We start from the raw sequence: 15,784 nt of genomic DNA, 5'->3' as shown, positions 1-15,784 counted from the left end.
TTTGGGGTTTTCTTGGCAAAGATACTAAAGTGCTTTGCCATTTCCTTCTCATTTTACGGATGATGAAACTGTGGCAAACAGGGTTAAGTGACTTGCTCAGGGTCACATAGCTAGTAAGTGTTTGAAGCCAGACTGAATTCAGGTCCTCCTGACTCCAGGCCCAGCATTCTATCCACTGTGCCACCTAGCCACCCTAGCACTATAACTAGCCTTTTACCAGCATTCTAACTAACTCCTTCTCTGCCCAATGCTAGAATACAAAATTGTACCTCTTTCCCTGATTCTTATAGTATGGCATGCTTGGGATAGTAGATGTATATTTTAGTTTTTTTCTGCATCCTTCAGGTTTATGCAAGTGTGCTCACCTTACGCTTGTTACAACTTTCTCCTTCACTATTCACAACTAGTCCATTAGCAAACTCTTCTAATTTTTCCCCACAGTATCTCACCATTTACAGACCTAAGTTAGGTCCACTTCATCTACTACCTGGATTAGTTGTGCCAGCTACTCTCCCATCCAAAATGCTAATATAAATGCAAAGTCCAACTCTACTTTCTAGCTCAAACAACCATAATTCTCCATTGCCTAAAGTCATTAAGCCATAACATTTTTGAGTTAGAAGAGACCTTGAGGTTCTCTTGTCCAAATCTAAACTCAATGTTCATGGACAATCTACCAGCTTGTTTCATTGCTTCCACTCCATTGATCTCATTTCACGTTATTCTCTTAAATAATAATAACTCACATTTATAAAGACGTTTACAATTTCAGAGCACAAGTCCCTTCCAGGCACAATTTTCTTATTTAAACATGATCTCATTTGATTCTCACAACCACCCAGTGAAAGAGGTAGTCAAGTATCATTTCCATCTGAGATATAAAGGGTAGAGCTATGGGTTCATTTTTATAGGGAATTCCCAAATGAAGAAACTTCCTCTATCAAAGTCCGAAAGCATCTTCTCTGCAACTCTCTGTCTTAGGGAGCTGTCAAGAGTCCTAGGAGGTCAAATGCCTTGTTCAGAATCAGATAGCCGTTATGTATCAGTATCAGAACTCGGGTCTTTCCTGGTTCCAAGGCTGACTTTCTATTATACCACACATCTTCATATAAGTATATGCAAAATAAAGACAAAATAATTTGCAGAGAAAGGCAGTAATGGGTGGGAGGGGGCGGGGTTGGGATATTCGGGAAAGGTCTTAGGAAGACATTTGAGGTAAACTTGGAAGGAAATTAGAAAATATAAGCCAGCAGAGATGAGGTGGGAATGCACTCCATGCATGGGAGATTGCCTATATGAGTCTTCGGACAAGTCATTTAATTTCCCTGAGTCTTGGTTTTCTCATCAATACCATAAAGGAGTTAATCTAGATGACCTCCAAGGTCTCTCAACAGGCTAAATCTTACAAGATTATTGGATCATCTGATATTTATAAAAGTGGATTCCAGGCTGCTACTTGCCTTCTCTGTTGCCAGTCCTCAATACCTTGTGGGACTACACCACATTGGACCATAAGGCTAGAGACCTCAGAGACTGTCTAGTCCAAATCCTTCTTTTTACAGATGAGGAAACTGAGGTTAAATAACAGAGAAGTTAAGTGACTTCTCTCAGTTACAGAGAGAAAAAGCATCAGAAGTGGGATTTAAAGGCAAGTTCTCTGACTTCAGAACCAATGCTCTCTCCACTGCCAAGCTGCCCTGTCATTGCTGACCCTAGAATTAACGGATGGCAATACACAGTCCATCAGAAAAGTAGTGCGTTAGGGTTAGGGTTAGAATACACTTTTAATTTTTCTTCTTTCCTAGGAGACTTTTTGCCATTTCTTAATTACTAGCCCTGATCCCTTCAGTAAGTGAAAGTGAAATTCAGATGTTTCTAAAACTACAATACGAAGTTGTTTTCTGTCAACTAGATCTTCCTAAGCATCCAAAACCAGGGCTGCTGCTGCAAAACAATAATCCCTGAATAGGAAAAAAAAGACAAAATAAAACCTAATTCGATAAATCTAACCAACCTCTTGACATTTTTTTAAAGGAAGACAATTTGTAAATTGTAAATTACTATTATCGGTATAAACCATTATTATCAGCTGTCTCCACTTGCTTTACTACCTAATTCAGACACTCATCACCTCTCTCCTGGACTATTGTAATAGCTTCTTAATGGGTCTCCCTGCCTCAGATCTCTTCCTTCTCTAACACATGGTTCACAAAAGCTCCTAAATTATTTTCCTGAGGGGCAAATCTGATTATGAAACTTCCTTGCTCAAAAACCTTTAATGGTTTGTTGATAGGATAAAATACAAATTTCTTGGTCTGTCACTCAAGATCCTCAACTATCTGGCTCCAACCTCCCTCTCCAGACTTGTTTCTCACTGCTCCCCTTTGTGTACTCTGTGTTCCAGTCAAACAGAATTACTGACTGCTCTCTAATCTTATTCTATTCTCTTCCCCCACCATGTATCCACACAAGCTGTTCCCCCAGCCTAGGATGTATCCACCTTCTGTCCACCTGTTAAAATCCTTTTTGTCCTTCATAGCCTGACTCAAAGACCACTTTCTCCATGAAGCCTCCCTCATCCTCCCCCTCCGCAGATGAAAATCTCTGTTCCCATTTTTAATTTTCCTATATTATTTTTCTGGATTTCTCCTTTGCCTCTGTCAAATTCTATTGGGTATCTTGCTTATGTGTTAATAGAAGCTTATCCCAACAACCATCGGAATGTAAGCTCCTTAAAGGCAGGGACTGTCTTTTTTCATCCTTGTATCCACAGCACCTAACAGTGCTTTGCACGTTGTAGGCAATTAAAATAACGTTTGTTGAAATATGAAATCATGACTAATACCTAATATGGTATTAGCATAGTATATGGTGGGAGAGGGAGAAGGGACAGCTGAAAAGCCAACACGTCGTACCAGCGATAGATGAAGGACTGGAGCATTGCTATTATGACTGTTTAGTGGGAGCTGAGGGAGGGTTGAGCTAAGAAAACAAATAAGAGGAAATAAATGCTAAGCTAGGGAATTAGCAGTCGGTAGTGGGTAGGAGTGTTGTCTTCTCATTCACGTGGTAATAGACAAATTGATCCAGATATAACCAATGTGGGCAACACTGAGCCAAATCAGGACATGACTGGAGGTTAGTTACCAGGTAACAGATGAGTTGGAGCAACACATTGTTTCCACAATCCGGCTAGCAGCTTCTGTGGGGGTGTAAGATCCACCCACAACCAGCACCCAGAAAGCTGCCAACAGCACAGGTTCTTTTGATCTGCCTTAATAAGGAAAGCAAGGTGAAGGGGTTGACAAGTTTACTTTAATCCAGGATACAGACAGCATTCACTTAGCTCAGGGGAAAAAGTCAGGACCCTGAACTTCATAACAAAATACAAACAAATTACAAACATCAACAGACAGACCCAATACAATTCATAGTTACCAACATCTAGGTTCAGCCTGGGAGCTCAGAACAAGGGCTGGCCCAGAGTCACGTGCACCAGCACTGCTGCATCAAAGAGCTCCAAGGAACAGACAGCCAGCTCCTGGTTTTTATATCTTTTTCAGCATCAGGGGTGAGTCACACATGCGACTCACCCGTGACCTAGAATCGTCAGAGAGGCAGACTTAAACCCACGTGGTCTAAGAGCCTCTGCTCTCCCAGACATGTAAACTAGGCCCTCCCTGGAGTTAGCCCCACCTTGGGCCCCACCTTAGTTGCCAATCCACACCCACTAAGGTTTTACACCTAATAGGGGTTTGGGCCTGGGGCTTAGCACCTAGTAAGGCTCAAATGAAATACACTGAATTACTCAAATGGAACAAAAGCCAAACTATTCAAGGGCACTTGTTGAACTAAGTGCTAAGGAGCCCATTTTGGTTACCAACACACACATTCACACACTAACAGTTTTGCCATTCTCAGGGAACTCAATGCATGACATTCCTTTTTTATGTGTGTCAGCCATACTTCTTTCTCTTGACCAGTGTGTCTTTAGATGGTCACAGTATTTTGCTCTCTTACCGTCTAGGGCATTGACACGAATTCAGGCCCCGAAATCTTTCACTCTATGGAAGAAGGAGGGAGAGAGGGGAAAGCAGATTTGGCAGCAACGGCAGCCAAATACGCCTGATTGGAGCCACATAGCACCAAAACTGTAGTACCATATAATTTCATATACATTTCTTCTGGCTCGCATGTAATGGGTATTACTGTGCATATGCAAAAATTGCCCTGCCCCAGCCTGGTGCCTTTTGGAAGTATACTACCTTTTCTTTGTCTGCCTCTAAGTGTAAAACGCTACCTCACTAGGCTACTTGATTCAGGCCTGTAGTTCTGGACTTAGCTGTCATCCTACTGAGGATTAGAATGAAAGGATTAGAACCAAACAAATGAAACATGGAGTGATGAGAGACAGATGGGAAATCTATTTCTATTGTGCCCTCTGTCCATCAGAACAGTTTATGAATTATGAATAAACTGTGATAATTTTAATATATATTTTAATTATTTTATTTATTATTAAGCTATAGTCATATTTCGTATATATGGTTTTAAGCCTAAGGGCTGTATCTGTTTTTGAAGGCCCCACTTGGATGTCTAAACATACTAAAACAACTCAATTTGGAAATTATTTTTAAGGGGCAGTGAACATCATAGTTATGCCTTTGGGATGGTCATTTTTCTAAAAGGTCACAAAACCCCAAGCATTTCTTCAAATATCAGTTTTTTAGTATGGGGAAGACTCTGTTTTTCTAAACCAGATGTAATTTCATCAGCATATAGAATTCCTAGTGAGGAATTTCTTCTATCAATGCAGATTGTACTTTCTCTACAACCTAGAGTCTTAGAGGATTGCCAGGGACTTTAATGCTCAAATCCTTCATCTATTGCTGGTATGATATGTTGGCTTTTCTGCTGTCCCTTTTCCCCTCTCCCCCTCCCACCATATACTGTGCCAATACCAGAGCAGGTATTGGTCACGATTTCATATTTCAATAAGTGACTTTCCTGGGATCATACAGCTAGTGTATATAAAAGGCCATACTTAAACCTAGGTCTTCCTGAATCTGAAGCTAGCTAGCTCTCCATTAGGTCATGTTGCCTCTGAGGGAAGGCATTATGTGACAGAGAACACTACTTGACAGGGCTCTAGTCAAGATTTTCAAACTGAAAAATCACTTCTAAGATGCTTGCTCATTTCATCCGTTAAAAGGAAGGGGAAAGGTATAATATCATTTTAAATGAGGCCTGTTCCCCTCTAGAGAAAGATCTAACAAGTTAAGAAAATATTACAAGCAGGAAATTGCTCCCTAGAGGTGGAGAGGTTTATAAGCAGTGTTATGATCACCATTCTCTAGGCACAGAGCTTGAGATTCAGTTTCAAACTGAGTTAGTTTAGTAACAAATTGTCATATACATAATAATAATAATAATACTTCAATAATAATAATTCAAGACTATTATTAATAATATCGTACTTTAATAATAATATTAATAATTCAGTAATACTAATAACATGGAGCTTTAATAATAGTAGTAATCATACAATAATACTTCAATACTATAGCACGTCATGGTGTGAAAGGGCCTTATTTTATCTCACTTGATCCTCACAATAACCCTGAGAGGTAAATAGTATTATTATCCCCATTTTACAGAAGAGAACACCAAGGAGAGTAGAGGTTAAGTGGATTGTCCAGAGTCACACAGCCAGTAAGAGTCTGAGGCAAGAATAAAACTCAGCTTTTCTTCACTCCTAGTCCAATGGTAAGCTACTTAGGTGTCCTGGGTATCAACAACCTAGATGATAAGATAACATGAGGTTGTGACATCCCCACATATATGAGTCAAGATGAGGAAGGGCAGCTAGGTGGCGCAGTGAGTAGAGCACCAGCCCTGGAGTCAGGAGGACCTGAGTTCAAATCCGGCGGAAACCAGAAGGAAACCAGGTGAAATCAGAAGGCTAATCTGAAAGGAGGTGATGTTCATTTAAGGCAAAGGCTCCCAAACTTCTGTTGTCTCTGTTTCCCCTGGCTTTCTGCAAATCTTCCTGTCCCCCCTATTGGATAGGAGGTGAAATTGGAGAGTTTGGTGTACATATGCACATAAGAAATACTTTAAATAGATTAATTAGGTTTTCATTTAACAAGCTTTATTTTGTAGGTAAAATTATTTTTAACATCATTGTTAAATGTTTATCAGAACAGCCAATCAAGTTAATGAGACCCTTGATTCTGTTTCTTGTAAACCTATAGTTTTCTTCTCAGGATTGTCCTTGAAAGAGAAGTACATATATCATTGTTAAAGCTACCAGTTTGTTTATTCATTTAGATTTATTTTGTTGAGAACAGGAAAGAGAACCCTGATTCACAGAGATAAGAGCACATGAACAGAAGAAAGTCTTGTGAACAAATTTAGTAAGACTGGGAGATACTTCTCCAAGTGTACAACAAAAATTTTGAAACCTTATCAGCTGGAAATCAACTTAAAGTTTCTGATTATTGTGGAGATTAATTGGTTTATTTTTTTTACTGAGTCTTGTTTACTAAAATTTTTCCTAGCTCAATATGAAAATGATTTCCCATCCAAACCTCATCCATTTGGTCTTAGTCAACAGGGATTTATTCCTTTAACTGACTCCAGTTTTCCAGATACAGTGTAATGTTCCCACCCTACCCCCACTTGCTCAAAATTCTCTCTCCAATCTGCAATTTTTTTCATTACCATTACTACTTTTGGAATATTTCAACTTGAAAAACAGTCATTTGCCAAAGACTACCCCCCTGACAAGTTTCTCACATCCCCTGGTGCTATACATAACCTAGCTTAAGAACTCCTGAGCTAAGACAATAGCATTAAGTCCATCAAGTGTTCAGGCTTTTATTGGGATACAGCACCTTATTCCTTGGCAAGTGATTCTATGGAACCAATAAATAAAATACTTAGGCGACTAAGAAGAGAGGTGAGTATAATAATAACATCTCATTTGGTACCTTAAACTCCAATCAGGGAGAGAGTCACCTTGTATAACAAATTCAAATTCAGTGGAAAGTCTCTCTCTAGAAAGACACAAGAATTAGAAAAAGTTTACAAAGAGATGATTCATTACATCTGGTAAGAAGAAACATGATGAAGGCATCATGGGAGAGTAAAAAGAGTACTGGCTCTGGAACCCAGAGGACCTAGGTTCAAATCCTTTCTTGGTGACTACATTCATTACCTGTATGGCATTCAGCAAGTTACTAAATCTCTATGGGCCTCAGGCTCTTCATCTGTAAAATAAATGAGTAAAATAAATAGAGAGGTCCCTGTACAACTCTAAATCTGTGATCACACACGGCATGCATGTTAAATGGATAGAACAGGGAAGGGCAAAGGGCTTAATAAATTTCACTATAGAATCAAGCTCACATTTCATTAAAATTCCCCACCATGGACAGAAACAAAGGCAAGAGCCCAAGAAAATGAAAATGATCAGAGTCATTGCGCTTTAGGCATAGAACCACCTTTGTGCAAAAGGTCAGTGGAAATCCCAGGTGTATACACCCTGGTAGCATGTTGCACAATTAATGAAACAGATTGTGATTGTATCCCTTACTCTGAAATGCTGTGATAAATTATAGTCAAAGAAAGAATAACTTATTTAGGAACAGAAGCCCCCTCCATGTGAACAGAGTGTTCCAAAAGTCTTAGTGTAGTTTTAGGCTTTAATAGCTTAAAACTGCACTAAGACCTTTTGGGACACCTTGTCATAACAGCTTTAGCAAAAAGGCTTGAGTGAGGTCCTAAGTAGAGGTGAGGGGCTGAATTTTGGGTTCCTCATCCTGCATCATTCTCATCATGGAGAAGTATTTTTTAAGTGATCTGTTTTCTTTCTAAATCTTGTCTGTCCTTATCTTTGCCTTAAGGGAAGTACTCTTGTTTCATTCATAATGAATCACTGTTCTATGAAATTCATCTATGAAGCCCAAAATCCTTTCAAAATAAGGAGAGAAGGAAGTAAAAGCAACTTTATCAGAAATATTTAGCTAACGGAGTATTTTCCATAAAATATCTTCAACCTCTTACCTTTACCAAGAGTGGGAGGGGATTATCTGGCAATAAGAACATTTATTGTAAATTCTTGGCCTATGCTTGCTAGCAATGCTAACCATTATAAGTAGGGAAATAAAGGTGAAACTAAAACCTGTCAGAGAGAGAGAGAGAGAGAGAGAGAGAGAGAAGTTCATGTGGTCATGACAAATTCAGGGCTAAACTAGATGTAAGGAGGGTAGGCATGTCCCCAGCTTGAGAGATGATGTATTCTTCTGGGAACTATATGCCCAAGAATTCTGTACAGGCACAGCAGGGTATGATATCGCTTAGAAAGATAATGGCAGCAACAACAACAAAAACTAACATTTCTATAGCACGTACCGTGTTCCAGGCATTGTGCTCAGTGCTTTACAACGATCATTTCATCTTCCCAACCATCTTTGGAGATAGGAAACTGAAGCAAACAGAGACTAAGTGATGCCCAAAGTGACGCGGCTAGTAAGTCTCTGAGGCCGCATTTGAACTCAGGTGTTCCTGTCTCCAAGTCCTACGCTCAATCTACTACGCCACCTAGCTGCCTCAAGATGCCTCAAGAGACGGAGGTTTGGAAAAGAAGAAATAGTGTGTGGGTGGTGGTGATGAGGAAATGCCTGGAGATTTATCCCTGTGCCATGTTGAGTTAGATTTGAGATACTGAGAGCCTGAATTTTCCACTTATGTTATAGATTTTTGATAATGATTGTAGCTGGCACTATTAAGACATGAGCTTTGCCTCCATGCCTGCTTTGGGACTTGATGCATTCACATTTTTTCAGAACATGAGCAGACCTCATCCTGTTCCTGTTGGGAGCAATAGCAACTGATTCCTGCTCTCTCAACGATCATCAGGACGAATAACTCTCCTATGACTGTGAAAATGCAGCACCTTTCATGGCTATCTGAAGTGCAAGCTCTTAATTTACCATGTCCCTTTCCCCGAAACTGACCACAGAGCTGGGACTATGCTGCGGGAGCTCGTACCAGGGTGGACTTACAAACTTCCATGCCTGGGACAGAGCTGGGAGGAGTCACAAGTGTTGGCAGTGGTTGCCATCAATGTAGTCACTCTATAAAAATGACATTGTTTCAGGGGCTGTGGGGGGATAAGCATACTAATGAACTTCTGGTATAGCTATGAGTTGAGCCAACCATTCCGGAAAGTAATTTAGCGCTATATCAAAAAAGTCACTAACCCACATATTCAGCCTTTGATTCAGCAATTCCACTGTTAGGCCTTTACTCCAAAGGAAAAAAGAAAGGACTCTTATGTAGGAAAATATTTATAACAAAATTTTTTTATTATAGGATAAAATTTGAAACAGAGTGTGTGTCCATCAGTTGGAGAATGGTTGAACAAATTATGGCATATGGATGTAAAGGAATGTGATATAAAGACATTTAGGAGGCCTTGTGTGAAATGATGCAGTGCAGAATGCACAAAATAAGGAGAACTATTTATAAAATGACTATAACATTTGAAAGAAAAACAATTGTGAAGTATTTAAGAATTATAATCAAGGCAATGAACAACCACAACTCCAAAAGACAAGTGATGAATTATGCTGACCTAGAGGTACAGAATGAGTTACATTTTCATTCACAACCAGTGTATAAATTTATTTCTCTTGACTAATTTCTTACAACGGAGTTACGTGTTTGTTTTGTTTTGATTTGATTTTTGAGGGAGGGAGAAATATGAGAGAAGAGTGGTGATACCAAATACCAAAGTAAAACTGAGATAAGGCATCAAAGAGCATTAATGGAACATTTTTAAAATACGCTGAAGAGATTAGCTAATATGACAAAAAAGGAAAATGATAAATGTTGCAGGGCATGTGGGAAAACTGGGACACTCTTGTACTATTGGCGAAGTTGTGAACTGATCCAACCGTTCTGGAGAGCAATTTGGAACTATGCCCAAAGGGTAACCAAGCTGTGCATACCCTTTGATCCAGCAATACCACTTCTAGGTCTGTTTCACCAAGAGATTAAAAAAAGGGGAGGTGGGAAGGCCTATGTGTATCAAAATACTTATAGCAGTTCTCTTTTGGCAGCAAAAAATTGGAAATTGAGGGGAAGTCCATTGCACCACCTAAATGCCCCTAGCACTACAGCATTAAACTTAATATGCACTTTAAAAATACAAGTTGTGTGTAACAGAGCTTCATTGTGTCACATACAAGCTTCTTCAGGGTAATAGGGCTCATGCACCCAAATTGACATCACAAAGATACATAGTATCTGAAGTTTCGTTCCCGGAAGGCATCAGCTCTACCTTCATTCCCTGTAATTTAATTACAGTAAATGTGCAATTATGCGTGATGCAATACTATTTACTGAGTCAATTCCTTCTAGGAGCTTACAATCAGCAACATCGGTATTTATAAAAAGAATAACTGATATTCATAAAAAGCTTTTTGTATACAATAGACCCTCATAATAATCATAGAAAGTATGTACTAAAGGAATTATCCCCATGTTTAGAGGTGGAAAAACTGAGGCACAGTGGGGCTAAATGTTTTACTTATATTCAGCTAGTACATGTTAAAGGTAGCATAAGAAACCAAGTCTCTCCAGACTCCAAATCCAAGACTCCTTCCACTAAAACATGCCATCTTTTCATATGAAAAAGGATATATGTTAGGATATATCGTATCAAAAAGGGTAACATAAGAATGGAGGCAGCTAGGCGGCTCAGTGGGTAGAGCATTGGGCCTGGAGTCAGGAAGATCTGAGCTCAAATTTGGCCTCAGACACTCACTAGCTGTGTGACCCTGTGCAAGTCACTTAACCCTATTTGCCTCGGTTTCCTCATCTGTAAAATGAACTGGAGAAGGAAATGCCGAACCACTCTGGTATCTTTGCCAAGAAAAGTCACGAAGAGTCAGACGTGACCGAAAACAACTGAACAACAAAAGGCTATAGCTGTAGTGGAGTGGAGTGACAGAATGACCCAAGGAATTCCTCAGCCCAGAAAATCAGTTCCTGGATCTAGCGAAACAGTTCCTTGGCCAAGCAGGAGGTCCAAGAACTGAGATAAGCAAGGGATGGAGCCATTGTGAAGAGAAGTAAACCCTAAGTATGTCCTTCACTGGCATGATGAATTTTATGAATAGTAAAGGTCCGAGACAGTAGGAGCTCACTTTTTTATTGACCCTTAATTCTTTCTCCTTGTTAAAGGGCCACTCTCAAAGTAATACTGTTCTGAAGGATGGTATCAGTCCCTAGGAGGTAGGAGGGATGGATTTCTTTGTCTCTAGCTACCCCACTTAAGGGAAAGTCTAGAATACTACATTGGTCTTTAGGAAGTAAAGGGGGAAAGAGTTGGCTTAACGATCATAGCCTCAGATGTAAGTCCTTCGTGGTTTTTATGAAGGGAAGGTAGATTAAGGATCAATATAAATCAAGTCCACCCTTTTTTGGTATTTTATTATCTTGAGTTCATACATTGGAGCAAAGGGAACTTTTTCTTTTCGATAAAAATCTAGGCATGAGTCCAATTTTGATGTTCTTAGGGCAGAGTAAATGGGCCAGAGATGTGCTGAGCCTCTAAGACTGGAGCCTATATGTGTAAGCCAGACCTTTTGTTCAATAATGCTTGCAATTCTGTAGTACTTTCTAGCGTACAAAGTACTCTCACATACGTTATCTTGAGCCTCGTAAACTTAGGAAGTAGGAAGCAGAAGCATCTTCTCAGGGACTCCAGGGCCATCAGAAAAAGGCCTTTTTCATGTCAATTTCAACCTTAGTTTCTGTTCCCAAAGAAAGCCTCACTTCATTACACATACTTCCACAAATGAAAAGTCCACATCCTTCTGTCTAAGAGCAGAGGTTTGCAGATTGCAGATTGAGATCCAGAAGGAATATCTACTTCCATCTCTCATTTTACAGAGAAGAGGAGAGAACTGATTCCCAGAGAAGGGAAGAGACTCGACAAGTTCACACACAGTGACAGAGGCAATATTTGAACCTAGGTTCTCTGACTCCAAATCCAGTGTTTTCCACACTCCATGTACCCTTCTAAGTGTGATAATCAATGCTGAAAACCAAATATGTTAAATAAATAAATTGCATTTAAGTGGTAAAGCATCACTCTGCCCACTAGTTCCAAAAAGCTGTCCATACCCCTTCCACCACCATAGTACCCAAACCGGTAACGCTTGCTTGTACATCTGGATAATATATCAGATTTCTCTGATCTAAGAGAATAGAGGCATACCATTCTCAAAGGCTTCAAGGAATAGGTTCCAACCCATTTTTTTCTTGGGGTGTTTGTCTCAGCACTCCTTTTGGGGCCCAAAAAGACTGCTCAAAACATGACCAAGATCACGTCCAGGCATGTAATGTTAAGAAATACAAATACATAAATATCAGTTCTTTGAAGGGAACAGTGGCTAGGAGCTACCTTGAGGAGTACGAGGGAGGGTCTCCAGAAGCAAATTCTACGTAGATTGAATAAAGGAAATTCTGCTTCTGACACTTCATGGTGGATCATCAAGGCTAGGACTTCAGGTTGTTTACAAGCAGGCCGATCCTCATCCAAAATGGCGAACAGTAAAGTACCTAGCACACTGTTCTGTGTGACCTATGATTTCATTTCCAGATAAGAAAATTTCTTTTACCACACTCTTTCACTTAGAGTCTTATAGAGTTGTCCAGAGTGCTGAGAAGTCATTGACTTGCCCACAATCACATAGCCAACATGTGTCAGAAGCGAAACTTGATCCCAGGGCCTTCTGGCTCCAAGTCTGGCTCTCTATCCATTATGGCACACTGTCTCTCAATAAATATTTGACAATGGAATTGAGAGACAAAGGTGGGCAGGAAGGTAATTGTGTATTGAAAGAAGAGAGATAGAAGATGGGAATGAGCAATAGACAATTCCTTAGCTCCAGTATAAGAAGTAAATGGTCTTAACACCATCTCCAGACAGGTATTTCATTGGTATGCCCAGACCAACCCAGGCATAAATATTTATTTTTCATCACCTCTTGGTCCTGAACACCAGTAACCATACACACCAAGTTGTACATATGGTGCTTCCCTTGCCCTTCCTATGTCTGGGCCAGCTGATGAGGGAGAAAAATTGTCAAGGGAAGCAGTGGGGAATGATGATCCAAAGACACAAGATGAAAAGCTCTGGGCTGTCAGAAACTAACCCTCTCTGCATGCATGAACCAGACATCCTTTAATCTCCCCTTTGACATAGCCACTGTGATCTAACTTATTCCCCTCATTAGGTTCAGTTACCCACCATCTGTCTCTGCTGGGAAATCGAGCAACTCATGCTTATTTGTTCTGGATGGCAGTGGGAATTCAGCGGTGAATTGGAGTATGAGAAATAGGCTGGATTGGCAGAACCACTATTTAAAAGAAGAATGGGGGAAAGCACCCACATCAGGGAAGATGGGTCTTTTAAGGAGGCTGTTGCCCTGGTTCAGGCAACAAGTGAGTAGGTTGGGGTTTAGGAGAATTTAAAATGGATTTACAACTTCTGGTGATATTTGCCAGTATACAAATTCTATCTTTAAACTTCATTCCTTATGAAATTACTTTAGAAACAAAAGTTCATTGAGCAAGTAAAATTTGTGGCCCTCAATCTTAACTCATAAAACATCAAATGTCAGCTGGGTCTTGACCAAAAAAATACATTTATGATAACATCTATAAAAGAATTGAAAGTTAAAATTTTCCTTCAACCCCCAACACCTCTCAGCCCAACTCAGTCAGTTCCAGTGCTTTCATCTCTAGTTCTCATACACCAAGACCACGACTCCAAGCAATTAACTTAATGTGAGAAAATTCCCCTGCAAAAAAAATGATTTGGGTGTCCATTCAACTACAGCGCTGAGGATTGCCCTCACATATGGGCCACAAGAAAAGCCCCCGGGGGGAGGCACTCACTCAAAGTCTAGCTCATGACTCCCCATCCAGACAACCAGAGGACACCTTCATTCAACACAAAAGGCACGTAAGGCAGTTTTTATTGTTCAGTCATTTCAGTTGTGTTCTACTATCCATGATCTCATTTAGGGTTTTCTTGGCAAAGATACTGGAATGATTTGCCATTTCCTCCTCCAGCTCAGTTTACAAATGAGGAAATTGAAAGTATCACAGCAAATAAAATGACAAGACACGGGGCATACTCTCCCATAGGCTACTACTCTAGCACTCATGAAGGGAACCCACAGTGTGGCCAGGGTACTCCCATGGAGGACATTCCACACATGACCAGGGAACTCATACCTTCTACGCCTTCAAAGCTACTTATGTTCTTTGATGATGTCATCATTCTGCTCTCTGTTGTCTTCTACTGGGCCCGTCATCTTTTCTGGGAAAGGTGTTTCCATTGCATTGACTCTGCCAGATGACTTTACTGGTCTTGTGGTGACTAGGTTGTTCTTGGCTACCATGTGCTAGGCTTCTAATATTTGGCCTCTTTGATGCCATTTAACCTTTTCAGAGTTAGGTACTCAGGACCTGACAGTAGTGCCAGGATGTGGTTGTGGATGTGAACTGGGCATTTCCTGAGGATTGTGCTAGCTTCAATGGTGTATTGTTAATGTATTTTTCCTTAATGGGAAGATCTTTCCCATTAATAGGCCCATGTGACCTACTTAAGTCACATGGAAGCCTAAGTCACATGAGTTTGAGGCACATGAGCCTGGGTCATGAGGGTTGTGATGCCCTCTGACCCTGAAGAAGTGTATATATACTCTGAGGTTAGCATTTTGGTTTGGGGTTCACTCACTGGAAGAGTGTTGGTATGATTTAGCCAGATGAGACTCTGGGTAACCATTAACAAGCCTCCTCCCAACTTTGAAAAATCCAGATGTTGGTGCTTCTCTCTCTGGTTAACTATGTATGTATTGCTTTTGCCCTTTCTGTTGGTCTTTATTTCTCTATTTGTAATTTCTGCTTGTAATTTCTGTTTGTATTTTCTTTTTGGGGGGGGGATGGAAAGGCAGGGCAATTGGGGTTGTGTCTGTATTTTCTCTGGAGTTCAGGGTGCTGACTTTTCCCCTGAACTAAGTGAATGATATACATGTTCAATTAAAGTAAGATTGTTGACCCCTTTAAAGTTGCTTTCCTTTAGAAAAGCAGATCCAAAAACCTGTGGTAGTGGCCCTTCTGTGTGCTGATGTTGTTGGTCTTATACTCCCACAGCAGCTGTAAGTAGCATTGTTGTTACAAATGGGGACATGGGAAGTCTCAGGGAGGCCATGGGAAAGGTTTATCTCTTTTGCCTTCCCTTCCCCAGTCTCCTTACCCCTTGCTAAGAGCACAGCCCTCCCCTGTGATTTGCTTTCTATGACTGTTTACGGTGGCCTTCCTACAAAGTCCCTCCCCAAACCCCAGGACATCCTACATAGGAGCTGACTTAAAACTAGAGCAGTCCTAGGAACTTTGACTGTTTAATTAAATCAAAGCCTCTTAAAATACTGGGTTGTTGGCAAGATGTAATGTCTACTCTGTGCTCTGAATGCCCAAGTGAAGAAATTCAATGAGGTACAGGTAAATGATGTAATGATGACTCTCTTAAGGTAGTCAGAAATATCGTATCTTACTCAGCTTCAAGCTTCTGTGGGATAATCCTGTGAGAGAAGGGGCAAGAGAGGACGTGATGACTTTGATCAAATAAGAAGAAATAGGTGACTTGGAGGCAAGGAAATTAATAAAGCCAAAGATTGAATTTGGGAAGAAAAATACT

General features: G+C 40.3%; 1 protein-coding gene across 1 annotated transcript in view; it reads right to left on the bottom strand.

The window, feature by feature from the left end:
- Window positions 1–14,486, bottom strand: part of LOC118829929 (ragulator complex protein LAMTOR3-like) — a 49,198-nt gene extending 34,712 nt beyond the window's left edge. The window contains exon 1 of the mRNA XM_036736742.1: window positions 14,341–14,486. Within this exon, the coding sequence (XP_036592637.1) occupies window positions 14,341–14,486 (146 nt within the window). The remainder of the gene's footprint in view (window positions 1–14,340) is intronic.
- Between the last annotated feature and the right edge of the window lie 1,298 nt (window positions 14,487–15,784).

This window comes from Trichosurus vulpecula, chromosome 8, assembly GCF_011100635.1.
Source record: "Trichosurus vulpecula isolate mTriVul1 chromosome 8, mTriVul1.pri, whole genome shotgun sequence".
In the NCBI taxonomy this organism is placed as follows: domain Eukaryota; kingdom Metazoa; phylum Chordata; class Mammalia; order Diprotodontia; family Phalangeridae; genus Trichosurus; species Trichosurus vulpecula.
The sequence above is the reverse complement of the archived record's forward strand: the minus strand, read 5'-3'. Positions and strand labels throughout refer to the sequence as shown.